This window comes from Chiloscyllium plagiosum, unplaced genomic scaffold, assembly GCF_037043375.1.
Source record: "Chiloscyllium plagiosum isolate Xiang-an unplaced genomic scaffold, Cpla_swu_hap1 HiC_scaffold_7, whole genome shotgun sequence".
Lineage (NCBI taxonomy): Eukaryota > Metazoa > Chordata > Chondrichthyes > Orectolobiformes > Hemiscylliidae > Chiloscyllium > Chiloscyllium plagiosum.
Window position 1 is genome coordinate 66,736,268 of NW_028270145.1, and position 26,694 is coordinate 66,762,961.

The window sequence follows — 26,694 nt, forward strand, 5'->3', positions numbered from 1 at the left end:
TTATCCACTTCCATGTTCCTTAATACCAATCTTTCTCTCAATCCAGGAGGGAAATGGAGCACAATAGGGTAGACATACTCAAGATGGGTGGTAGGTTACCCAACATTCAGTTACTAACTCCTTTTGAGGACAGTGTTCTGAGTTTGACCACCCTGAGAAGGGTCTGGAGTCAATCAGGTTTCGAAGGCTAATTTTGACTTAAAATACCGAGAATCCTTGAGCAAAAGCTATCGCCTGAGATTTGAGTGAAGATTTTTGAGAACCAAGACAAGCTTTCTGGCTTCGTACCTGAGCTAAACAAGTCCTCAGGCCCTGATGGGTTTCATTCTTGGGTTTTAAGAGAAATAGCTAGTGAGATAGTTGATGCATTGGTTTTAATTTTGCAAAACTCTTTGTTTCAGGGGAGATTCATTAGATTGGAAGAAAGCTAATGTAACTCCTTTACCCAAAACAGGAGGCAGAAAGCAGGAGACTAAAAGCTAATCAGTTTAACATCATCATAGGGAACTGTAAAGGTAATATTACAGATATTATTACAAGGCATTTGGAAAGGTTCCAGGTGTAGCTAACATGGGTTTTTCAAATGGGAAATCACGTCTAACTAATTTATTGAGCTCTCGGAAATAATTGGTGCTTTAAAAAGGGGAACTAATGGATGTAATATATTTATATTTCCAGAAGGCATTTGATAAGGTATCACATCAAAGGTAATTGCAGAAAAATAAAAGCTAATGATGTAGGAGATAACAAATTGGCTTGCTAACAGGAAGCAGAGAGTAGGAATAAATGGGACATTTTTATGCTGACAGGATGCCATGAATTGTGTACCAGAGCTTGGTGCTGGGGTCTCAAGTTTTTAAAATTTATATAAATTATTTGAGTGAAGGGATTGAAGATATGGTAGCTACATTTGCTGATGTCACAAAGATAGTAAGTTACAAAGAGAACGTAAAGAGGCTACAAAGGATATAGATAGGCAACATTCTGGCAAATGGAGTACAATGTGGAAATGGGTGTAGTTGCAATTTTGGCAGAAAGAATAAAAAAGCATATTGTTTAATGTATATGGTATGACATTGCAGAGTTCTGAGATGTAGAGAGATCTGTGTCCTAGTGTATGAGTCGTAGAAGATTAGAATTCAGATACAGCATGCAATTAGGAAAATTAACAATGTAATGTTTTATTACAAAGGGAATTGAATGCAAGAATAGGAAGGATGCACTTTAGTTATACAGGGCATTGGTGAGACCCAATCTGGAGTTCTTTGTGGAATACCGGTCACCATATCTATGGAAGGATGTTAATACGCTAGAGTTCAGAGTTTACTGAACTAATACCCAGAATGAGAGGATTGCCTTAAGAGGAAAGGCAAAACAGGCTAGCCCTATATCCTCTGAAGTTTAGAAGCATCACAGGTTACTTAAGTGACACATATAAAACCTGAATGGACTTCATCAGGTGGATGTTGAAAGGATGTTTTCTCTTTTGGGAGAGTCCAAAACTAGGGGTCATAGTTTAGAAAAAAAGGGTCATCCATTTAAGACAAAGACAAGAAAATAATATTTATAAGTTTTTGGAATTCCCTTCCTCACAAAGCAGTGAATGTAGAATCTTTAAATAATTTTAAAGTAGAGGTAGATAGATTCTTGATTATCAAGGCATGAAAGATGATTAGGGTAAGCAGAGGTGAGGTTAAAATTGAATTGAATGATGGTGAGACTGTTAACACTGAATTACAGTTGGTTCTGCTATAATGCGGTAGTTCCGTTCTTAGGAAATCTCGTGTAATAGGGAAATCACGCAAATTTAAACTAATGGAACCAGAATGGCATTATCACTAATACACATTTTAAAAGTTTGGACTTTAGGAACAGTGTCACAAATTTGGCAATCGCATTACAGTGAATGTGCATTAACAAAACACACATTATATCAGAATGACCTATACCTTATTCACATGGTTCACGTGTTTTTAAATGGCAAGATAAGAAAGTTGTAGTATGAGCCTGGTATCTCTGGTTTTGGGTGGAAAGTACAAAAAGGCAAGGCAAGGCAGGGAAACTGTGAGCATTCAGCTATACTCACAGCATGAATGCTATAAGAGCAAGTAAACAGTTCACTTATGAAAATCATAAAACATGGTATGATATTGAGATTGGCATTTGTCACATGATTTTGCCAAACATCTTGCTACAGCCCATGTAAGTCCCTGTAGGACTTTAGGTGAAAGTGAGTACTGCAGATACTGAAGATTAAAGAGTGTGGAGCAGGATGTAGGGTTTTTGCCCAAAATATCGATTTTCCTGCTCCTCGGATGCTGCCTGACCTGCTGCGTTTTTCCAGCACCACACCCCTGTAGGATTTTGCCCCAAGTTCGAAAGAAACCTAAGTTTTAAGACAGAGCATGTCCTAGCCTTCTCCACAATGTTATGAAGATGTGAGTGTACTGTATCTTTAAAAGAGTTAAAAGCTAGCAGAACTACCTGGCAGAACCAAGTGTTCTGTAAACGCATACAATGTAACACCTGGTGGAAAGTTAGATTAGCTGGTTGCCTGGAAACGACAAACCAGATTTGAATTCGGCGATTCGGTTTAAATTATACCCTGAAAAATACCAAACTCCAATCCAGTTTGAATTTATTATATTGACAACCTCAAAAGCCAATGACACAATCTGATGCTTTGGGGGTATAAGACTGGGGAAAACTGAACAGTTGGGAGGAGAACTGCCACACCACCAGCAGATGTAGAGACTGCCCAAAAAATAGCTCTCTTAAAGGTACCTTTACCGATACATGGTCTGTGATGCATAATCCCTAAGAAGAAGAAAGGAAGATATAGTAGGCTCCAATTAGAAGATTTGACAGCTAGCTGGTTTTGAAAACTTTAAGTCTTGGTAAATCTTAATCAGTGGGGTTTTATCAGACTAGTGCTGTAGAAGGGGAAGGTAAAAGATAGGTTAGAGGAAGGAGTTGTAAATTGTTGTTAGTTAATTATTCTCTGTTATACTTTAAGAAATAAAGTTGTTAATTTTTACTTTAAATAGTTTTTAATGTCTCGAATTTTCACAAATTACTGCATGTGACAAATCTTTTTTGTGTTGCTGGTTTGAATTAAGCAGGAGAGTTTACCCTGTGTTGTAACAATGTCTATCTTGAATAAGACTCATGAATATGGGCATAAATCCACACAAAAAAACGAAATAAAGTCCTGGGTCTCCTTAACTATGACAGTGGATGAAGTGGAGGTGATAGTGACTTCAAAATGAATTTAGACCAGCACTCGAGTGAAATAAAGTTGTTGCGCCATTGGAATAGAATGGGGGTATTGAAACTAATTGATGCTGTATAGGGAATTGACATGGATTCTGTGTGGGACATACCTCCTTCTGTGCCATAATGACTCTACAACTGTAAAGCAAGTTCTTTTGGGCCTCATGGCAATGCGCTAGATGGCAGGAAGGTATCAGTGGGTGGCAGTCTTAAGGTGGTGTCTGATGTCTTCCCATTACTAGGCTGTTCTGTTTGTGACAGGAAAGGCTTCTTGATGAAACCACTTAAGTAGCCAATTTGGGCTCTCTTCACACCCCAAAGAGAATTTTACCAACAGTAGAAGGGGTGAGCCTGCCACTGCTCAGGGAAACAACCAGATGAATTATACTCATGTCCCAGAGGCTTCCGGATCAAATACCTTCTTATTTCAGGACTCGGGGGCCAGTAGTGGAATTATCCCTGAGACAATGGCTGTCCCCACAGAAATGGCATAGTCTACCCTCAGAGACCATTTGGGTCCCTCTCTGGGCCTTCCACTCCAGGGGCTACCTATCTTGTTCCCAAACACCACCAAAATGTCTTCAAGGTGAAATGACTATCATTTATAGTTCTAGAAATGTGGTTTTGGCAAATGGGACATCATCCTTAGTATGCGGGTAGCCCTGGTGGCAGGTACTTAATTGAGATCCTAAGTCTGACCACTTGTGGAAATGAGAGGACTCCCAAATGTTAGGCCCTACTGTCTCTGCAAGATTCTGATCAATGAGATGTGGAAAAATCCAATGAGAGAGGTTTAGAAATGTTGTTTTAGAATAGATACTTTAGAATACATCAAGACCAGATTAGCTTTAAAACTTAAACTTTTAAACTGTCAGGTGTTAATTCTCCGATAATTCCTATTATTGCAAATCCTATTATCTGCATGTAAATATTGTTAATAGGTATCCCTGTATGAAAATCCATAAATACTTTTTAATCTTACTATTGTGAAAAATAGCTCATAAACTTTTAAATAAGAACAGTTATAACACTTTGATCTCTATTTTTGCATAAAAACTGACACTGCAACATCAAGTCTGGATCAAAGATGAGCCCAGAGATGAACCTATACCATACTTAAAGTGTATGTTTTAGTATTGTCTATTCTGTATGCTTAACACATGCATTGAAAAGGTGGAAAGAACTCAGTTTAATAACTCCAAATAATATGATTTCGGCTACAGCAGATCTCTATAACTGCTGGAGTGGAGAGATAGGCTGGCTCTCCACTCCAGCAATTATAGAGATCTGCTGTAACCGAAATCATATTATTTGGAGTTATTAAACTGAGTTCTTTCCACCTTTTCAATGCATGTGTTAAGCATACAGAATAGACAATACTAAAACATACACTTTAAGTATGGTATAGGTTCATCTCTGGGCTCATCTTTGATCCAGACTTGATGTTGCAGTGTCAGTTTTTATGCAAAGATAGAGATCAAAGTGTTATAACTGTTCTTACTTAAAAGTTTATGAGCTATTTTTCACAACAGTAAGATTAAAAAGTATTTATGGATTTTCATACAGGGATACCTATTAACAATATTTACATGCAGATAATAGGATTTGCAATAATAGGAATTATCGGAGAATTAACACCTGACAGTTTAAAAGTTTAAGTTTTAAAGGTAATCTGGTCTTGATGTATTCTTAAGTATCTATTCTAAAACAACCTTTCTAAACCTCTCTCATTGGATTTTTCCACATTCTCATTGAGCAGAATCTTGCAGAGACAGCAGGGCCTAACATTTGGGAGTCCTCTCATTTCCACAAGTGGTCAGACTTAGGATCTCAATTAAGTACCTGCCACCAGGGCTACCCGCATACTAAGGATGATGTCCCATTTGCCAAAACCACATTTCTAGAACTATAAATGATAGTCATTTCACCTTGAAGACATTTTGGTGGTGTTTGGGAACAAGATAGGTAGCCCCTGGAGTGGAAGGCCCAGAGAGGGACCCAAATGGTCTCTGAGGGCAGACTATGCCATTGCTGTGGGGACAGCCATTGCCTCAGGGATAATTCCACTACTGGCCTCCGAGTCCTGAAATAAGAAGGTATTTGATCCGGAAGCCTCTGGGACATGAGTATAATTCATCTGGTTGTTTCCCTGAGCAGTGGCAGGCTCACCCCTTCTACTGTTGGTAAAATTCTCTTTGGGGTGTGAAGCTCCAAGTCGGAGGCTAGTGTATGACCAAACAGGCCAAACTGAAGCTTTTTCACTCTTTGCACTTGTTGTAACATGTGGGTATATTGGAGAAGCTTGGATTTTTCTCGTTAGAGCAGAGAAAGCTGCGGGAGACTGAATAGCATGCTATTCAATTTAGGTATTAAAAATGATATAAATCTACCTATGATGCTTTGGTAGATCAAATAGTGGAAATTGTAACAACCAATTTCCAAACTAACAAAACTAGAAGGGATTTAAGATATGGATTTTCTCAGAGGGTTGGCAAACTCAGGAATACACACCTTGAATGGTGAGGGAAGCATTATTGTAGGAACTCTTAAAAGGCAAATTGCAATGTACTTGGAAAAAAACACTAATTTTTCAGGGTTAGGGGACAAAACATGGTGATGTGTAGCTAAATTGAACAACTCTCTCCACCATCTGGCACGGGCACAACAAAACAAACAGCCCCTTTCTATGCTGTGAGACCTATTTGATGTACCCTACAGACTTGCTTTTTTTTCTGTTTTCCCTTTGCAAAACTGAATCAGAAGAAACAGTGATCTTCTTTCTACTGTAAGCAAATACAGCATCACTTTCATCATCGTCATCCTCATCTAATGGTTCCAGGAGTATGAGATCACTATAATAGAGACTTCTAAGTATTTCTTCACAGTAGTATGGTACGCCATAGCTGCGTTCTGTCAGTAACCTGGCAAAGTAAAGAAAGCCCATGCAAGGAATATAATAGTTTGTTACAAAATAAGTAATTATACATATTTTCAATACTGCTTTCTATTTATATAGGACCCGCAAAGTAGCAAATTATGATTTGATGAACATTTTGCCTAATGTTTAAGCACTTTTCTCAATGGAAACAATTAACCCACATTATTAAACGCCATGATTTGGAAATACCGGTGTTGGACTAGGGTGTACAAAGTTAAAAATCACACAACACCATGTTATACTCCAATTAAACCTGTTGGACTATAACCTGGTGTTGTGTGATTTTTAACTTATTATATGCCAGCAGCCAGTGAAGGATTTCTGGATTTTGCAATAGGTATTTATTTTACAAGGAGGCAATCAACATAGTGCTTGGTAAGATGCAGTAATGGGGAGCATTGAAGACACTAGTATGAGCGCATTAAGCTGCACTTTCTTTGCTGTTGCCTTTGTCATTTCAATGCTGCTGAAACTCTACTCCATGTCTTTACAATTTCAAGGTTTGACTTCTCCAATAAACCTTTAGTTAATCTGTCCATGCCCACAATCCACAAGTCACAACATGTATTTCCTGTAATTTTTCCTGCCATTGTGTGGCTCTTTGAGGTTTGTGCATGGCGATAGCTTTTGGAACCAGACATCAACGCTTTTGCACACCAGTTGGCATGTGTGGAGCCTTTTAAATGGCTACATAGCTGCTTAAATTCCCCAGTGGCATAAGTGTGTGATAATATTATAGCTTTAAGATGAGTGTTCTGTCCTTGTTTCTTTTAGAGACAAATTGAGGGACAAATGCAAAGAAGTCTGTGAGTAGCTAAACAACTTGTGACGCCTTGAGGATTTTAAAAGTTGGAACAATAGAAGCAGCTTCAGTAGGTGTGATCAAGCTCTCACTGATCCTGGATTTTTAGCTAGCCTTTCGCAGTTGTTGCTGGAGTCTCAGCAGGGTTGGAAGGCAGTGAATCTCTCCTGGCTGCTTCTTTCTCTCTCTCTCTGTGTGGGGAAGCTGCTGCATGTGTCTCAGGAGGTGGGGGGAGGGGAAGGGGGGAGGTGTTGGGGAGGTCTGGTCTGGTCCATAACAGTGTTTATCTTAAACTACCCACAACATATTTAATTTGCACTGGAATCCATGTTCCTGTCAGTTGACTTCAAAAGCCCTAAATTTCAAAATATCCATTGCTTTGTTTCACTCTGCATTAAAGCACCATGTGAAAGTCTGGAAGCCAAATGGGCTGTATTTGAAAATAAGTAATGGTGCTACTCTCTTCAGCACCATCCTATCTGTGTACTGGGACTTTAGTGCTTTTCAGATGCTTTAACTATGCCATGAGGAGTGGGGTGAGTGGCATATGGAAATGAGCATCCACGAGTTATTATGTCCGTTACAAGCTTTATGTTAGAAATCTGCTTCTGTTTTATCCAAGGGCATTTAATCTTTATATCGTTAATCTTAGGCTACTCCTTGGTTTCCACAAGACACCACAGAGGTCACTCATTCAATCAGTTTTTTCCCCCTGTTCTCTAGAAATCTTTGCTAAATATTTCCATGTTTGCTCATCCTTCCTAACTTTCCAAGGAGCTCCTTAGAGCCTGCTCCATTAATCTTGCCTTCGGTCTTTGGTATCAACAATGCCATTTGACTTTGCCTGCCATCACCACAACTTTCTCCTTAAATACAAGTGTTTGGATAATTTCCTGCAGTAAGGAGTGCTATGGAAATTAAAAGTAACATTTTCTCCATCTACTTCACAGCATGAATTACACTGCAAGTTAAGTGTAAGCTTGATTTGGTTAGCAGAATGCTTAATTCTGGGTCAGAATCTTGTGGATTTAAGCTGACTTCATGATTTAGCTCATCTTCGAGACTGACATTTTCATATGCTGCTTAGGGGAACAGAAATGTGTTAAGATCTGCTTTTGGATACAAAATAGTCTTTGCTTTTTGGCATGGGTTAGATGCCAAGGTCAATGGAAGTATCTTTTAAATGCCTAATCTTATCAACTACACCACTGATCAAGTCACCACATTTGTACACATTCACCCACCAATTATCTCTATCAATCACTAAACATATATATGCATATGCTTTGACTCATGCTCTCAAACTCACTGATGGAAATGATCTTAAGAGAGAGAGGGGGTAAGTTTTGGGACAGTTGGTAAGTTGGGAATTGGGATTGAGGTTACTGGTGATACTGTTTAATGCTCTGGTTAAAAAATTATCTAGGTGATGGGTCTCTTTTGTTTCCTGCTCTGTCTCATGCACTTCAGCTTCTTGCCTCATAGAATCATAGAGATGTACAGCATGGAAACAGATCCTTTGTCCAAATCATCCATGCTGATGAGATTTCCCAACCTAATCTAGTCCCATTTGCCAGCACCTCTAAACCCTTCCTATTCATATATCCATCCAGATGCCTTTTAAATGTTGCCATTGTACCAGCCTCCACCACATTCTCTGGCAGCTCATTCCATACATGCACCTTTGCATGAAAATACTGCCCCTTCGGTCCCTTTTATATCTTCCCCCACTCACCCTAAACCTTTGCTCTCTAGTTCTGGACTATTCACCCTATCCATGACCCTCATGATTTTATAAACGTCTTTGCGGTCACCTCTCAGCCTTCGAAGCTCCAGGGAAAACAGCCCCAACCTAATCAGCCTCTCCCTATAGCTCAAATTCTCCAACCCTGGCAACATCCTTGTAAATCTTTTCTGAACCCTTTCAGATTTCATAACATCTTTCCAATAGGAAGGAGACCAGAATTGCACGCAATATTCCAAAAGTGGCCTAACCAACATCCTGTACAGCCGCAACATGATCTCCCAACCCCTGTACTCAATATTCTGACCAATAAAAGAAAGCATACCAAACACCTTCTTCACTATCCTATCTACCTGTGACTCTACATTCGAAGAGCTATGAACCTGCACTCCAAGGTCTCTGTTCAGCAACACTCCATAGGACCTTAGCATTAAGTGTATAAATTCTGCTAAAATTTGCTTTCCCAAAATGCAGCAACTCGCATTTATCTAAATTAAACTCCATCTGCCACTCCTCAGCCCATTGGCTCATCTGATCAAGATCCCATTGGAATCTGAGGTAACCTTCTTCGCTGTCCACTACACCTCCAATTTAGTGTCACTGTAGCTTTGCTGAGGGTTTGTTTTGTTTATGATAGTGAAATTGTGCAGTGAGTAGTAGACTGCAAAGTCTTGGCGTCCAATCGCCTGAGTTCCACAGGGTTTTCTAGAGCAGGAAAAGTAGCAGAATAGTTGCTTTAGCTCATTCATGGTTTGCTGTTTCTGGTGGGCACCATAATTCTCATTATATGCCTTCTCTACACTTTGATGGGTTGCAAATTGCAATCGTGAGTCATGTCATCAATAAGTAGCTCTGTTGCCCAGAAACCACTCATTTAGCTTCTGTAAACTGCCACAGGATGATCTACATGACACATTGCCTATGTTCCCACATGCAGCTGCACCCTAAAGGCATGAAATTCCGACACAGGTCTGTAACAGGCATGTGCAAACCAATTATTTTCACAGGAGAAAATAAAATTAAGTTAGCATTATGTAACTGTGCACTGTAGCTAAGATGCATCACCACTACATCAGGCTGCAAGGGGTAACGTAAGGGGAGCCAGATGCATCATGGTTCATGGCCAGAGCCACCTTGCAATCCTTGTCCTACTTTGAGGTTGTAGTTGTTGCTGCACAGTTGGCAGATTCAAGTGAGGATTGCCTTAGTGCAGCACAGACATTCCAAATATTGGTCATCATGAGATTCAGGTTGGAGAATTGTCCCTAGCACCTGGGCTAGCTATGACCGCTTGCTATGAGCCCTTCTCCTACTCTCCCTCTGAGCTGTTTGGCTGGCTTTAAGTCACAGCATTGTCATGTTTAGAAGGAAGCTTTTTGGCCTTGTGTCTGCACATACAATCTTACACATTGTTCTTTTTCAAATAACAGTCTATGATCAATTGAACCTGCCTCCACCCACAGTTCCAAATGATACGGATTGTTTTCACATTGCTTTTGTTTTTTTCATCAATTACTTTAAATCTGTGCCCTCTACTTCTCGATCCTTTATCTCCCTATCTACTCTGTCTAGACCCCTCAAGATTTGAAAATTCCTAGCTTCTCAAATCTATCTTCATAACTGAAATTCCTCATCTCTGGAACAATATTAAATTGTTTCTGCACTTTCATCTGTCCTAAAAATGGTGCCCAGACTGGACACAATACTACTCCACTAAGGCCAAAACTGTTTTTTTTATATAGTTTCAACACAACCTCTGTTCCCAACCACTTTGAAAAGTGGGTTGATTATTCAGCCCCACTACTCTTGGGATCACATAAAAATAAATAACTTAATCAAAGTATACAAGTTTGTCTGTTTGATGGAATCAGGTGAATAGAAAACACTGACTAGATTTCTGCTGTTTATTACAAATAAATAATTTGTAGTCACAGGTAAACATATAATTCTACTAATTGAAACTTTTTAAAAATAAATTCCTACACATGAGACATACAGCCATAGATAAAATGGTGGTTTGAGGAAGGTGGATTCACAATTGAGGAATTGTTGAAAATGTTCTTTTTAGGATTAGCGATAGTATTGTTAGCTTGAAGAAGAAGAGAGAGACACAATTGTATGAGCCAAAGGAATTTTGTACATTTGACATTGGTCTATAGATTGCCCTGGTGACTTCAAAAAGCTGAGCATAATTTAATGGTCATCTCATTGTTGGATGGGCATTCTCTTCCTACTCATGCCTTTTATCTTTCTGACTTGTCTTTGAATGTCAGCCTTCAGCCAGCTCTTGACAGGTGACAAAAACAGAAATTGCTGGAAAAGCTCAGCAGATCAGGCAGTAAATGTGCAGAGAAATCAGAATTAATATTTTGGGTCCAGCGACCCTTCCTTAGAACACCAGTATTGTCTGGGCAGTTTGGGTTGTTCTGGTTTGCAGTGAAGCTTGTATGCTTTTCTTCTAGGTGGTCACATATTTCAGAATGCATGAAGATTTTCCAGGTTTGCTGTAATCAGCACCGTGATTCCACTCTTCATCAGACCCCTTTAGGGCTGAGACATTGATCTTCATCCTCTTGGATACCTACACTTTGCGATGTTGTTCACCACTCAAACTAGTTGATGATCTGTTCAGCAGGCATCAGCTCCCAAGATAGACTGAGTAATCCACTGGGACAGATTTTATGCTGGCCAGACATTATACAAGCATATATGAGAGTTGTGCACAGAGACCCTGTAGAATTTCATTGTGGCAGACTTCCAAGGAATTGCCTGGGAAACTGAATTATCTGATGGCAATTCCACTAAGCCTGGAACCCTGTGAAGATCTCCATGAAAACTAGAGACTTTGGATGGTTTTTATAAAATTAAGTAAAATAGTTACTTAGGAAAGGTCAGGCTATTAAATGCATAGTCTGACTCCCGAGTAACTGTTTAACAGATCTCACTCATAACCCTGAAACTAATAGACCCCTTACACACCCAGACTCCTGGAACATGAAACAAACCCCCATTCCCTGGCCCTATCTCACAGCGCTTAAAATACCCAGCCTGGCACTCGATACCAATTCCTCTCCCCACTCCACATCCACACCTTGACCAAACACAATCACACTCCTGGACCTGACACCCCCAGCCTGAGAGTGAGCTCCCAAAACATCATCCTTGTTACCCAACCTTTTCCACTCAGAGACTAGATATGGCACCCTACCACCCCTACCCCGGGACCTGATGGCCACCCCGAGCCTTGGGCATGACCTCCCACCCCGTACCCTTCCCACTGACACAGCCGGCCCCATTCTCCTTTCCTTCAACAGGATCGAACCTGAGCCCACTGGGATCTCGTCTGCCGGAGATATTAAATTAGAGATAGTAAAGGGCATTATGAAATTTTAACACTTTCATTAAACCTAGAAGACAAACAAGTTGATGCTATAAATGTTGATTAACAGATTCTATCTGATTTTGAGGATCACTTTATGCGAATATTTATATTGTGAAGTTTATATACCACAATTAGACTTTGTACTTACGTCTCCAGCTCTCGTGGAATGCTAATGACCCCGAGGATCTGGCAGGCAAGTGGACGGATTATACTTGGATCCAAGCCTGAAAGCTTGACATAGAGAGTTCTTTGGCTCCTCATGACCATTATAGCAGCTTGACAGGGTGGCTTTTCTACAGTAAATGGTCTCAGCGCCATAACCATGAACAAAGGAAGACTAGCACGCATTTGCAAGATAAGTTCCCATGATGGTGTATCAATGTATTGAACCTGATCAATGACTAGTAGACCTGTATCTGTCGCAACACTCTGTAACACGCCAAACACATTAGAAATATTAGTGATAAAAATCTTAACTGAATGACGTACAAAAACTTAATCAGGTTATACAGATATTAGCTAATTTAAATGAAAGAAACATTATTTGAGATGTTATTGATCTTCTATTGGAATAACTTAATCAAACTTCAAAATACAACTTCTGCTTCAACTAACTCTGAGGTTGAATTTTACATAGAGGGAGGTGGGCAGCTATTTAAAATCTGTCTAACTTTTAATTGCATCAAGATGAGATCCTATCCAATTTGATTCAAGATCCTTCCTCAGATTGCAGCTGTCACTCAAAGTGCGAGTGGCCATTTGGTTCCAGCAGCGCTACTAGTGGCCAAGGCTGAGACTATGTTTGGCCTCAAAGCAGAAGAGACAATGGAAGTAGGAGGTCATGAACGATAGCATGCAGGATTGGGGGGAAAGGCAGTGGGAGAGAGAGGGAGGCAATATTTTTGGGATCGCAGGATATCCAGTCGGGGACATGAAGCCCATCACCAGCCCAGCAACACTGTACCAAGGACTTCTCTGCTCTGGCTAAATCTCATCTGTTGGGAGAGTTGGTCCTTCGGTAGATAACAATTGCCCTCACCACAGTTGATGTCCACATGCATGAGTGGAGGCAGACAATTGGCATGGTGCTGCTGTGGTGGCTCAAACTTTTACTTTATCCTAGCTATTTTGCTCATGGGGGAGCATAAAATTGTGGCCAAACAGTTCTGGCAGTATGAAGAACTCAGTATCACACAGTATTTATATGCTTGTTATCCCAGCATATTCTAACTTGCCTTTGATCATTTAAATTTATAGCTGCATTACATGCATATACCTACAGAGTTAAAGTGAACGCGTTTAGAAGTATGTCACTAGAGGCAGGTACATTAACAACATTTAAAAAGCATTTCTTTAAATACATGGACAGGAAAGGATTAGAAGAATATGGGCCAAGTGCAGGGAAATAGGGTTAGCGTGGATGGACATTTTGGTCGGCATGGACCAGTTTGGGCCAAAGGGCCTGTCTCGTGTTGTAGGACTCTATGACTCTATTTATGTATTAATTTAACTTGGTTTTTGGAGGGTTTAAATTTAAACTAACTTTAGGTTAGTTTCTTCAGACTGTGTTTTGAAACCAGTACAAAAGAGAATAGATGACTGAAGCACTCTGAAGGAAGATTTGACGAAATTTGTTTATAATGTGGGTTTTTACGATGAGGGGGGAAACATGTTAATCAATTTGCCTAGCAGAAGCTAGGATGAGCACTTTTAAAATTTATTTTTAGTTAAAAGCTTTCAGTTAACGGTATATATTACCTCAGTATAAAAGGTATAGTTTCCAAAAACTTCCAGATCAGGAATGTTTATTTGGAACTTCGCAGATTATTAAAGGACTAACAAAGCATTAGCCCTCAGTCATGGTTGTAATCAAAGGAAATGGCCTTGCAACTCATGGGATTGGAACTAAGAATAAATAGTCAAGTTAAACATTCAGATTTGATGGAAAAGGAAATTTTATTTGGAATCTTGAGTAACTCTAACATGAATGATGTCAGGAATTAGATGGGTCTTTCTTTGTGTTTGGAAATCTTTCAAGATTTGTTATATTTGGATAGCTTAGTTTGCTTTATTTATTTATTCTCTTGTGTAAGAAACCTCTGTTCTATTGTTAAAATTTAATCTGCGGCCTTATGTGTTTACGTTTAAGTTAAAGATGACCATGGAACGGAATGAAATGAAAATGAAACAGAAGTGTGTTACATGATTTATCCAGCCAAATTTCGTTATGGAATCTGACTTGTCCTGCAGTAACACTCCATTCCTTCATTGTCACTGAGTCAAAAGCCTAGAACTGCCTACCTCATCGCATTATTGGATTATCTTCATTGCATAGATCACAACTGTCCAAAGTGAGGATGAGCACCTTCTTAAGACCAACCAAGGTTCGGCAATAAATGTTTGCCTGGCCAGCAATAATTCCATCCCAAGAATGAACATATTTACAAATGATTATGTCTGGAGGACACCACAGTGACAAATTCAGACCAGACCAACCCACCTAAATAATTAAGCTACTTCATAAGTTTTAAATTATTAATTACACTGCATTAAATATATAGAAGTTATTGATAGCGATTAATTATAGATGTAAATAATTGCAAGAACGCTGTGTGTTAAGGCTTTGCACTGTAATTTGTCCAGATCAATATAACAAAGACTTATATCACTTTATCATATGTTGCATTCATATTCAAATTCTTGCAAATTTTCAGGTAATCTTATTTTAATCATTCCACTATAATACTGTTTATTAATCATTCAAAACATTCAATATGTTAAGAAACAGTATGAGGTCCGATTCTAACCAGCAATAAATACCAAAAAAAATCCACTTTCTCCCAGAGTTACACACAAGGGACTCAAATGCATGGTGAGTTGAGGTACGTACTGTGCTCATTTATTTTGTACCTGGCTTCTGATGCTTTTTTTTATTTACATGCTGATTAGAACTGGGTTCCAGAAAAGTAATCAAAATATTGATACCTGCTTGATTATTGCAATCACATAATTTCTAAATGCCCTGTGCTTGGTCCTACTGTCCATGAGTGAGACTTTTTCTGAAACGGGAAACTGAAAGACAAAATTAGTATGTTGTGGATGTTTTCTAAAAATGCCTAATTGCTTTCCACCTCTTCTACAGTCATCTATTTCTTGCTGGGATACACTTCCAAAGGTCTGAGGTGCTTCAGGTACCTGTCCAAAGTCCCATTTTGCCTGTGTGAACGTAGAAACTGATTGCAGATTAGCTACTTGACAATAGAAGTTAAAAATCACACAGCACCATGTTATAGTCTAACAGTTTTATTTGGAAGTACAAGCTTTCGGAGCACTGCTCCTTCATCGGGAAGCTAGTGGAGTAGGATCATAAGACACAGAATTTATAGCAAAGATCACAGTGTAATACACTGATGCAATATATTGAACAAACATAGATTGCTGTTAAGTCTTTCATCTTTTAGAATGGGCTGCAGGTTTCAATTCATTAATATTTAAATCCCAAAACTTCTTTCAAGTCACATTCCCAAGATAACATAAGGTTTTACAAAAAAAAAAGGTGACACCTCAGCTTAGACAATGCATTAAAGGTATGAGGTTAGAGTCTGTATGTATTCCAGTCTTGAATCAGACTGCTTCTATTTCCAAAGTATAAAATGTCACTTGGATTACATAAAAAAAAGACTGCCTACAGATTGTGTGCTTTTTGAACAAAATAGAATGCATCTGCTAATATAATTCTGCAAATGCAAATTCACCCCATAGACTTATATGTGTGTGTGTGCGTGTATGCATGTGAGGCAGTGAGAGAGTGTGAGTGAGAGTATGTGTGTGTGTGATGGAGTATATGCCTGTGAGAGGGTGTGCGCATGGGTGTGAGTGTGAGGTGTGTGTGCCTTAGAGAGAGCATGTGTATGAGAGAGAGTCAGCATGAGTGTGTGAGTATGCTTACTTGTCTGTGTGTGAGACAATAGTGTACTGGGGTGACCTGTAATGTGACATGAACCCAAGGTCCCGGTTGAGGCCATCCACATGTGTACAGAACTTGGCTATATGCGTGCGCACGCACACACACTTTCCCTCACATGCATACATATAAGTCTATGGAGTGAATTTGCATTTGCAGAATTGTATTAGCAGATACATTTGATTTTGTTCAAAAAACACACAGTCATTCTTTTTTTATAATCTGTGCGACGTTTTATAAATTCCTACTTTGGAAATAGAAACAGTTTGATTCAAGATTGGAATACATATAGACTCTAACCTCACACCTTTAATGCATTGTCTGAGCTGAGATGTCACCTTTAATTTTATAAAACCTTCAGTTATCTTGGGAATGTGACTTGAAAGATGTTCTGTGATTTACGTATTAATGAATCGAAACCTGCAGCCAATTCCAAAAGATGAAAGACTTAACAGCAATCTAGGTTTGTTCAATACATTACATCAGTGTATGACACAATGATGTTTTTGCTATAAATTCTGTGTCCTATGCTCCTGCTCCACTAGCTACCTGATGAAGGAGCAGCGCTCCGAAAACTAGTGCTTCCAAATAAACCTGTTGGACTATAACCTGGTGTTATGTGATTTTTAGGATTCTGGATTAGTGGTGCTGGAAGAGCACAGCAGTTCAGGCAGCATCCAAAGAGCAGTGAAACTGACGTTTCGGGCAAAAGCCTAATGAAGGGCTTTTGCCCGAAACGTCGATTTTGCTGCTCTTTGGATGCTGCCTGAACTGCTGTGCTCTTCCAGCACCACTAATCCAGAATCTGGTTTCCAGCATCTGCAGTCATTGTTTTTACCTAGTTGATTTTTACCTTATGTGATTTTTAACTTGTCTACCCTAGGCCAACACCAACACCTCCACAACTTGACAACAAAAATCATTGCAGTTAGATTGATATTGATACTGGCTATGAGGGTATGATTGGACCAACAATTGAACTAGTTGAATGGCTGAACTAATAATTTAGATGAATGTGATTATACATCTCACCGTATGTGAGAATTTGAATTTCAGTCTTAAATATCTCTGAACAATGTGCTGTCAGTACAACAACAATGAAACTATCAACTGGTTTGCTGATATTGTTTGGAAAGGGTTTCCTTCAATCCTTTACCTGGTCTTGTCTATATGCAATCCTGATATCTCATCAGTCACAGTATTTGGCCGGCAAACAGTTCTCGATGAGCAAACATTTCCTGCAAAGTAATAGCTAGCAAATTTTTTGTCCCATCACAAATTCCATTCTCGAGCTATCACCTTCACCTTCTTCCTGGTCACTCTCTGTGGTTAAACTCGTCAATTTGGGATTTGACTGTGATGAGCTTCTAAACATGTGCATTCCAGCAACAAGACTGCTGCCTCTCACCTCCAAAGTATTGTCCATTTTCATATGTGTCAGCTCCTTAACTGCTGAAAGTTTTATTCACATCTTTTCAATGACTATTCCAATATTCTCCTGCCCAGCCTTCTAACTTCTGCCCTCTATAAATTCCAGTAATTACAAGCTCTGCTGTTGAACTTGAACTAAGATGTGTTAACCTCCTAACAAGTGCTCACTTGGCCTACAGTGATTCCTGATCAGAAAATGCTTTGATTTAAAATTTTGTACGCTTGCTTTCAAATCTTTCTGTCATGTCATCCATTCCTCTCTCTCTAGCTGCCTTGAACTCTTAGAGTCATAGAGAGTCATAGAGGTGTACAGCATGGAAACATACCCTTCGGTCCAATCTGTCTATGCCGACCAGTTATCCTAAACTAATCTAGTCCCATTTTCCAGTACTTGGCCCTTATCCCTCTAAACCCTTCCTATTCATATACCCATCCAGATGCTGGATGTTGTAATTGTACCAGCCTCTGCCACTTCCTCTGGCAGCTCATTCCATACATGCCCCACCCTTTGTGTGAAAAAGCTGCCCCTTAGGTCCCATTTAAATTTTTCCCCTCTTACCCTAAACTTGTCTATTTACCCTATCGATGCCCCTCATGATTTTATAAACTTCTATGAGGTCACCCCTCAGCCTCCGACGCTCCAGGGAAAATAGCCCCAGCCTATTCAGTCTCTCCATACAGCTCAAACTCTCCAACCCTGGCAACATCCTTGTAAATCTTTTCTGAACCCTTTCACGTTTCACAACATCCTTCCGATAGGAGGAAGACCAAAATTGCACGCAGTGTTCCAAAAGTGGCCTAAACAATGTCGTGTACAGTTGCAACATGACCTCCCAACTCCTATACTCAATGCTCTGACCAATCAAGGAAAGCATACTAAATGCCTTCTTCACTATCCTGTTGAACTATGAACCTGCACTCCAAGGTCTCTTTGTTCAGCAACATTTCCCAGGACCTCACCATTAAGTGTATAAGTCCTGTGCTGATTTGCCTTTCCAAAATGCAGCACCTTACATTTATCTAAATTAAACTCCATCTGCCACTCCTCAGCCCACTGCCCCAATTGATCGAGATCCCATTGTACTCTGAGATAACCTTTTTGCTGTCCATTACACCTCCAGTTTTGATGTCATCTGTGAATTTACTAACTATACCTCCTATGTTCATATCCAAATCATTTATAGAAATGATGAAACGCAGTGGACCCAGCACCGGTCCTTGTGGCCTCCAGTCGTAAAAACAACCCTCCACTACCAGTTCTCTGCCCTCATGAATGCTCTTCGTTACTTCTTCAAAAAAGTCATCAATTTCGTGAGACATGATTTCCTACGCACAAAGCCATGCTGACTACCCCTAATCAGTCCTTGCCTATCCAAATACATGTAAATTTTGTCCCTCAAGATTCCCTCTAACTACTTGCCCATCACCTATGTCAGACTCACTGGTCTATAGACCCCTGGCTTTTCCTTACCACCTTTCTTAAATAGTGGCACCATGTTAGCCAACCTCCAGTCTTCCAGCACCTCATCTGTGACTATCGATGATACAAATATCTCAGCAGGGGCTCATCAATCATTTCCCTAGCTTCCCACATAGTTCTAGGATACACCTGATCAGGTATTGGGGATTTATCCACTTTTATGCATTTAAGACATCCAGCACTGCCTCCTCTGTAATAAAGACATTTTTCAACATGTCACCATCTATTTCCCCACGTTCTGTATCTTCCATATCCTTCTCTACAGTAAACACTGATGCACAAAACTCATTTAATATCTACTCCATCTCCTACGGTCTGACACATAGACTGCCTTGCTGATCTTTGAAGGGTCCTATTCTCTCTCTAGTTACCATTTTGTCCTTAACATATATACAAAATCCCTTTGGATCCTCCTTAACTCTATTTGCCAAAGCTATCTTATGCACCCTTTTTGCCCTCCTGATTTTCCTCTTCAGTATCCTCCTACTGTCTCTATACTCTTCTAAGGATTCATTCAATCTCTGCTTTCTGTACCAGACATATGCTTCCTTCTTTTCTTGACCAAAACCTCAATTTCTCTAGTCATCCAGTATTCCCTATACCTACCATCCTTACCCCTCACCCTAACAGGAACATACTGTGTCTGGACTCTCGTTGAGCTCTACTACCTTCAGATCAAATTCTAGTATCTTGTTCATCTCTAATTTTAATCTGCCATTTGTTGGCCTTTCTTAAATATCCTTGGTTTTAAGCTTTGAAATTTCTTTACTAAATCCCTGTGCCTCTAGCTTTCTACTTCCTTTAAGGCATTCCTTGAAATATATCTCCATGACTAAGTCTCAATGACTAATTTGTTGTAATATCTCCTTGTGTGGTTTTGCGTCAGTTCGTTTCTGATGCTAATATGAAACACCTCATGATATTTTGACTATTTTAGATGTCCATCATAAATGCAAGTTTGTGTCATTATGGATATGGTGATTATTACTCAATAATGAGCTTGGATACAAAGACAGGTAGCATTAGAAATAGAAAAAGATATTTGGGGAAGAAACATCCAAGTGAACACGTCTCAGGTGTGGCAGCACATGCTTTTCTCCATGGACAGGTTGGCAATCCTTATGGAGAACTACGTTCAGCAGACTACTCATTGGAAGTATAATATGCGCATTGACCTACATTATATCAGATTGGTCATGAGTTCTGTTGCAGCATTCCTTATTCACTTCTTAGTTACTCTTTGTTGTTTTTTATATTGTGGATTAGAGTGGTGCTGGAAAAGCACAGCAGTTCAGGCAGCATCCGAGAAGCAGGAAAATCAATGCTTCGGGCAAAAGCCCTTCATCAGGAATAGAGGCAGAAGGCCTGCAGGGTGGGGAGATAAATGAGAGGAGGGTGAGGGTGGGGAGAAAGTAGTATATAGTACAATAGGTGAATGGGGGTGGGGATGAAGGTGATAGGTCAGGGAGGAGGGTGGGGGAAGGTAGCAAAGAGTACAATGGGTGAATGGGGTGGGATGAAGGTGATAGGTCAGAAAGGAGGGTGGAGTGGATAAGTGGAAAGGAAGATATGTAGGTAGGACAAGTCATGGGACAGTGCTGAGCTGGAAGTTAGTAACTGGGGTGAGGTGGGGGAAGGGGAAATGAGGAAACATTGATGCCCTGGGGTTGAAGTGTTCTGAGGCGGAAGATGAGGTGTTCTTCCTCCAGGCATCGGGTGGTGAGGGAGCGGTGGTGAAGGAGGCCCAGGACCTCCATGTCCTCGGCTGCGTGGGAGGGGGAGTTGAATTGTGGTTGATTGGTGCGGCTGTGGTTGATTGGTGCGGGTGTCCCAGAGATGTTCCCTAAAGCGTTCTGCTCTGAGGCGTCCAGTCTCCCCAATATAGAGGAGACCGCATCGGGAGCAACGGACATAATAAGTGATATTGGTGGATGCCCAGGTAAAACTTTGATGGATGTGGAAGGCTCCTTTGGGACCTTGGATGGAGGTGAGGGAGGAGGTGTGGGCACAGGTTATGCAATTCCTGCCGTGGCAGAAGGTGCTAGGACAGGAGGGTGGGATGTTGGGGGGTGTGGACCTGACCAGGTAGTCACGGAGGGAATGGTCTTTGCGGAAGGCGGAAAGGGATGGGGAGGGAAATATATCTCTGGTGGTGGGGTCTGTTTGGAGGTGGCGGAAATGTTGTCAGCTGATTTGGTTTATACGAAGGTTGGTAGGGTGGAAGGTGAGCACCAGGGGCATTCTGTCCTTGTTACAGTTGAAGGGGTGGGGTCTGAGGGCGGAGGTGCGGGATGTAAACAAGATGCGTTGGAGAGCATCTTTAACCATGTGGGAAGGGAAATTGCGATCTCTAAAGAAGGAGGCCATCTGGTGTGTTCTGTGGTGGAACTGGTACTCTTTGCTACCTTCCTCCACCCTCCTCCCTGACCTATCACCTTCATCCCCACCCCCATTCACCTATTGTACTATATACTACTTTCTCCCCACCCCCACCCTCCTCTCATTTATCTCCCCACCCTGCAGGCACACTGCCTCTATTCCTGATGAAGGGCTTTTGCCCGAAATGTCGATTTTCATGCTCCTCGGATGCTGCCTGAACTGCTGTGCTTTTCCAGCACCACTCTAATCCACAATATAAAAAAACAGCAAAGAGTAACTAAGAAGTGAATAAGGAATGCTGCAACAGAACTCATGACCAATCTGATATAATGTAGGTCAATGTGCATATTATGCTTCCAATGAGTAGTCTGCTGAACGTAGTTCTCCATAAGGATTGCCAACCTGTCCATGGAGAAAAGCATGTGCTGCCACACCTGAGACGTGTTCATTTGGATGTTTCTTTGCCAAATATCTTTTTCTATTTCTAATACTACCCGTCTCTGTATCCAAGCTCATTATTGAGCTTTTCCAGCACCACTCTAATCCAGAATCTGGTTTCGAGCATCTGCAGTCCTTGTTTTTACCTGTTTTTTATATTGTGTCCATTTTCTGACTAGCTACATGTCTGCACTAGTGTATGCTTTTTCTTTAACTTTAATATTGTCATTACCCTTTCTGGTTTACCACAGATGGTGGGTCAGTGCATAGGAATTTTTCTTACTTGTTCCAAAGTATCTATTCAATGTATTCTAAAATATTCCTAAAATATCTGTCTTTGCATCTCCATTTAAATATCCTTTGACCTAACTTGACAATGTATTTTGGCCAGCTCCTCTTTCATGACTTCACAATTGCCCTTCCTTAAATTTTAAACATTTTCTCAGATCCACTCCCCTTTCCTTCAAATTGAATGTAAAATTCAATCATATCATCATTTTGTAAAATAAGTAGATAACATTTCCTATTTATCTTCTTCAAGAAAGGATTGATTCTCTTTGAAAGAAGCAACTGAGTTTTCAGGAACATCAATTTATTATGGACTAGGCCAGACCACTCAAAACATGTTTAAGCAGGCAGCCCTTGAGCTAACTTTGCAATTTGTTTTCATAAGTGGACAGTGAAAATTACCCAGAGTAAGGTGGTTTAACTACTAGATTTTAAAACAGACAAAACCTTTATTCACAAAATTACACAATGAAACACAAAGAACAGAATAAAGAAACCCTTTAGAATGTAGCCTATCCAACTAGATTTAATTATGCTCTTCCGAATACACACAATTAGCAAACTCCCTTTAAAACACAGAATAAATGAAACAGATGCTTACAGGTTGAAGCTGAAGGGCAGAAAAGAGAGAGAGTTTCCACACAGTTCCCAGTTCAAGACTGAACTAAAACTGCTCAGCTCAGCTAGCTAAAGAGCTGACCACTCCCCTTTCACTTCTAAAGCATGACCACATTGGCCTGAAGTCTTATCTGTTTACATATAAACAAAAGGCCTCTCAAAATCCTCTTACAGGGAATGGCTTTTAGAAAACAAAGGACTACCTTTGTGACACCTCCCCCCTTAAAAAAATGAACCTTCAATACCAAAAGATGGTTTCATTTTTAACCATTCAAAACCATTCATGGATAGGATAAATAGGCAAAGTCTTTTCCCTGGGGTTGGGGAGTCCAGAACTAGAGGGCATAGGTTTAGGGTGAGATGGGAAAGATATAAAAGAGACCTAAGGGGCAACTTTTCCACGCAGAGGGTGGTACATGTATGGAATGAGCTGCCAGAGGATGTGGTGGAGGCTGGTACAATTGCAACATTTAAGAGGCATTTGGATGGGTATATGAATAGGAAGGGTTTGGAGTGGTATGGGCTGGGTGCTGGCAGGTGGGACTAGATTGGGTTGGGATGTCTGGTCGGCATGGACAGGTTGGACCAAAGGGTCTGTTTCCATACTGTACATCTCTATGACTCTATGCGCAACCACAAGCATATTCAGGCCACGGTATACCCAACACTAAACACCTCCTTATCTCATTCAAGTTTCAATAACACATCAGCAATCTCATTTTCGCAACCTGCCACATGCACAATTATCAAATTGAATGGCTGCAACAACAAGCTCCATCTAAACAGTCTGGCATTGTTGTCCTTACATTTTTCCACAAATGTCAATGGGTTGTGATCAGTGTATTCGATTGTCTCAGATGCATTGCTGATAACATAAACACTGAAATGTTGTAATGCCAACACCAAGCTTCAAGTCTCTTTCTCCACTGTTGAATATTTCTGTTGTTAAGCATTCATCTTCCTGGAAAAAAAAACCCGATGGGTCTTTCTATTCCCTCGTCATCCTCCTGCAGGAACACCACATTGACATCCACATCACTGGCAGTATAGTCACCTTGAAAGGCTTCGTGTAATGTGCTGTGGCTATTACTGGGGCAGTGATTAACACAGTTTTTAGGCTGTCAAATGCTTCTTGACAGTTCGCTGTCCACTGTAACTTCTTGCCCTTCTTTAACAATTCGGTGAGTGGAGTAGCCACACTGCTAAAGTTTGGCACAAACTTTCGATAAAATGCACTCAAACCCAGGAACCGTAGTACTGCTTTTTTCATCGACTGTGTGGGACATTCCCCAATTACTTTTGTTTTGGCATCTTGTGGGGCCATTTGTCCATGTCCCATAACATGGCCCAGGAAGGTGACTTGGGCTTTGGCAAATTCACTTTTAGCTAGGTTTACCACCAAGCCTGCCTTCCGAAGTCAATTGAACAAGTCCGATAATTGCTGTAAATGTTCCTTCCATGAGTGACTAAAAATCTCCAGGTCATCAAGTTGGGTAATCTGGCAATTACCTTACTAGTCAGTCTCTGAAATGTGGCTGGAGCGTTTTTCATACCAAATGGCATGACTTTGAACTGATATAGTCCATTTGGCCTTATGAAAGCTGAAATTGTCTTTGCTCTCTCTGACATGGGTACTTGCCAGTAGCCTCTGAGCAAGACCAACTTAGAAATATAAGTTGCTTGTCCCACTTTTTCGACACAGTCCTCCAACCATGTAATTGGATATGTATCAGTCTTTGTAATAGCATAGACTTTGCGATAGTCCACACATAACCGTTGGGTACCATCTGGCTTTGGCACCATGACTATGGGTGAGCTCCAGTCACTGTAACTCACTTCGATTGTGCCATCTTGGAGCATGCACTCTATCTCCTTCTGAACCTGTGCCAACTTTAGAGGGTTATGTGTACAAGGCTGTTGCTTAATTGGAACAGCATCTCATATATCCACATCATGCACAATTAAGTTAGTATTTCCCTGTTTATTTCTGCATATCTCCCCATGTGATAGTAATAACTTTTATAGGTCGTTTCGATTTTCTTGTGGAAGGTAACTCAACAACCTATCCCAATGTTTGACAACTTCCTCATTGTCCAATTTGATTTAAGGAATGTCCAATTCAGAATCCTCTAATCATTCTGTAATCCTCTAATCATTCTGTAATCATTAACACCTTCTCCTCTTGCTTTCCTTCCCTATCAAAATACCTTTTGAGCATATTCACATGACACACTGAGATTTCTTCCTGTGTGAAGTCCTTATCAAGTAGTTCACCTCAATTTTCTCTCAATTTGATAAGGTCCCACTAAACCTTGCTTTTAAAGGCTCATCTGTTACTGGAAGTAACACCAATACCTTATCCCCAATTGCAAAATTGCAAATTTGTGATTTCTTATCTGCTTCCTATTTCATTGTTTGCTGTAATACTTTTAAATGCTGTCCAGCCAACTCTCCAGCACTATTCCATCGATCTCTAAAATTTAACACATAGTCCAAAAGGGCAGTATCTGAATTCTAACTTATTAATTTCCCCTTAATCAGTTTTAACAATCCTTTAACAATTCATGCCGAAAAATTAATTCAAATGGACTGAATTTGGTCAATTCACTCAGTGCATGTCTGATCGCAAAAAGTACAAACAGAACTCCCTTATCCCAATCATCTGGATAATCCTGACCATAAGCCCTCAACATGGCATCTCTCCAGCGCTCCTTATGATTTTGGATGATACGCAGTAGATTTGAACTGCTTTATTCCCAAGTTATCCATAACATCCTTGAATAGTTTGGATAGGAAGTTTGATCCTTGATCTGACTGGACACCAATTGGTAGTCCGTATCTCATTAAAAAAAGTAAAGTAATTCTTCTCCAACCCTTTTAGCTGTGATGTTGCGTAATAGGATTGCCTCTGGAAATCTAGTTGACACATCCATTATTGTTAATACTTATTCCCCCTTTTTGTTTAAGGTAGAGGACCTACACAATCATTCAAGACGCTTGTGAAGTGTTCCTCAAATGCTGGAAAAGGTAATAAAGGTGCAAGTTTTATTACTGCCTGTGGTTTTCTGATTAGCTTACACGAATGACACGTTTGGCAAAATTCAACCATATCTTTGTGTAGTTCAGGCCAGTAAAAATGTCATTATATTTTAGCCTGTGTTTTCCTCACCCCTAAATGACCTCCAAGTGGTAACTCATGCACCACTCGCAACACCTCCTTTCTATAGCGTACTGGCAAAACAATTTGATGAATCTCTGCCCATGTCTCATCTGCTTGAATGTGTGCTAGTCTCCATTTCCTCATTAAGACATTATTTGTGAAGTAATAACACACAGGAATGCATTCACTTTATTTCTTTGTAAATGCCTTTTGATATAACTGTTTTTACTCATCTTTCTGCTGTAATTAAATCAGTTTAGCAGAGCTAAAAATACTGGCATGTTTACCTATTTTCTCCTTCTCTGTTCCACTTACCTGATCAAAGAAAGTTCCGGTAACACTACATCAGCTTCCTTATCTGTGCCTTTTGGTCCCTCCTGCTTCAACTTGTGCCTCTGTGATCTTGTGATCACACAATCAGGGAAATTTCCTGGATAACATTCTCCATTTCTTCTGTTGCCTGCGTCTCTACTGGCTCTTCAACTAGAGTAGGCAGTATGCCTACCAGTGAATCAGCTATATCATTTGCAAGGACACACTGTATTCCTGGAGCTGAGAGTTTGTCTAGTACTGCTTCCACAAATTCTCCATTCTTCTCTGGACTCTCTAGCCTCACTTTACATAACTGACCAATTTTTCTCTCATCATGAATTCTTGTTACCAGTACCTTCTCTGGCAATAGTCTCTCAGGAGCACATATTTCCTCATCCTTCAGCATTTCAGACTGAGAAATCCTGTGTCCCTTAATATTGTAACCTCCTTACCTGCTACTCCTGGCCTATGTAAATAAACTCTAC

General features: G+C 40.2%; 1 protein-coding gene across 1 annotated transcript in view; it reads right to left on the reverse strand.

Annotated features, from left to right (window-relative positions):
- The window catches only part of LOC122551928 (adenylate cyclase type 10-like), a 193,270-nt gene that overhangs the window by 97,403 nt on the left and 69,173 nt on the right, over positions 1-26,694 (reverse strand). Inside the window, exons 15-17 of the mRNA XM_087988568.1 lie at positions 15,125-15,211; positions 12,288-12,568; positions 5,998-6,194 (exon numbers count right to left, since the gene is read on the reverse strand). Of these exons, the coding sequence (XP_087844694.1) occupies positions 5,998-6,194; positions 12,288-12,568; positions 15,125-15,211 (565 nt within the window). The remainder of the gene's footprint in view (positions 1-5,997; positions 6,195-12,287; positions 12,569-15,124; positions 15,212-26,694) is intronic.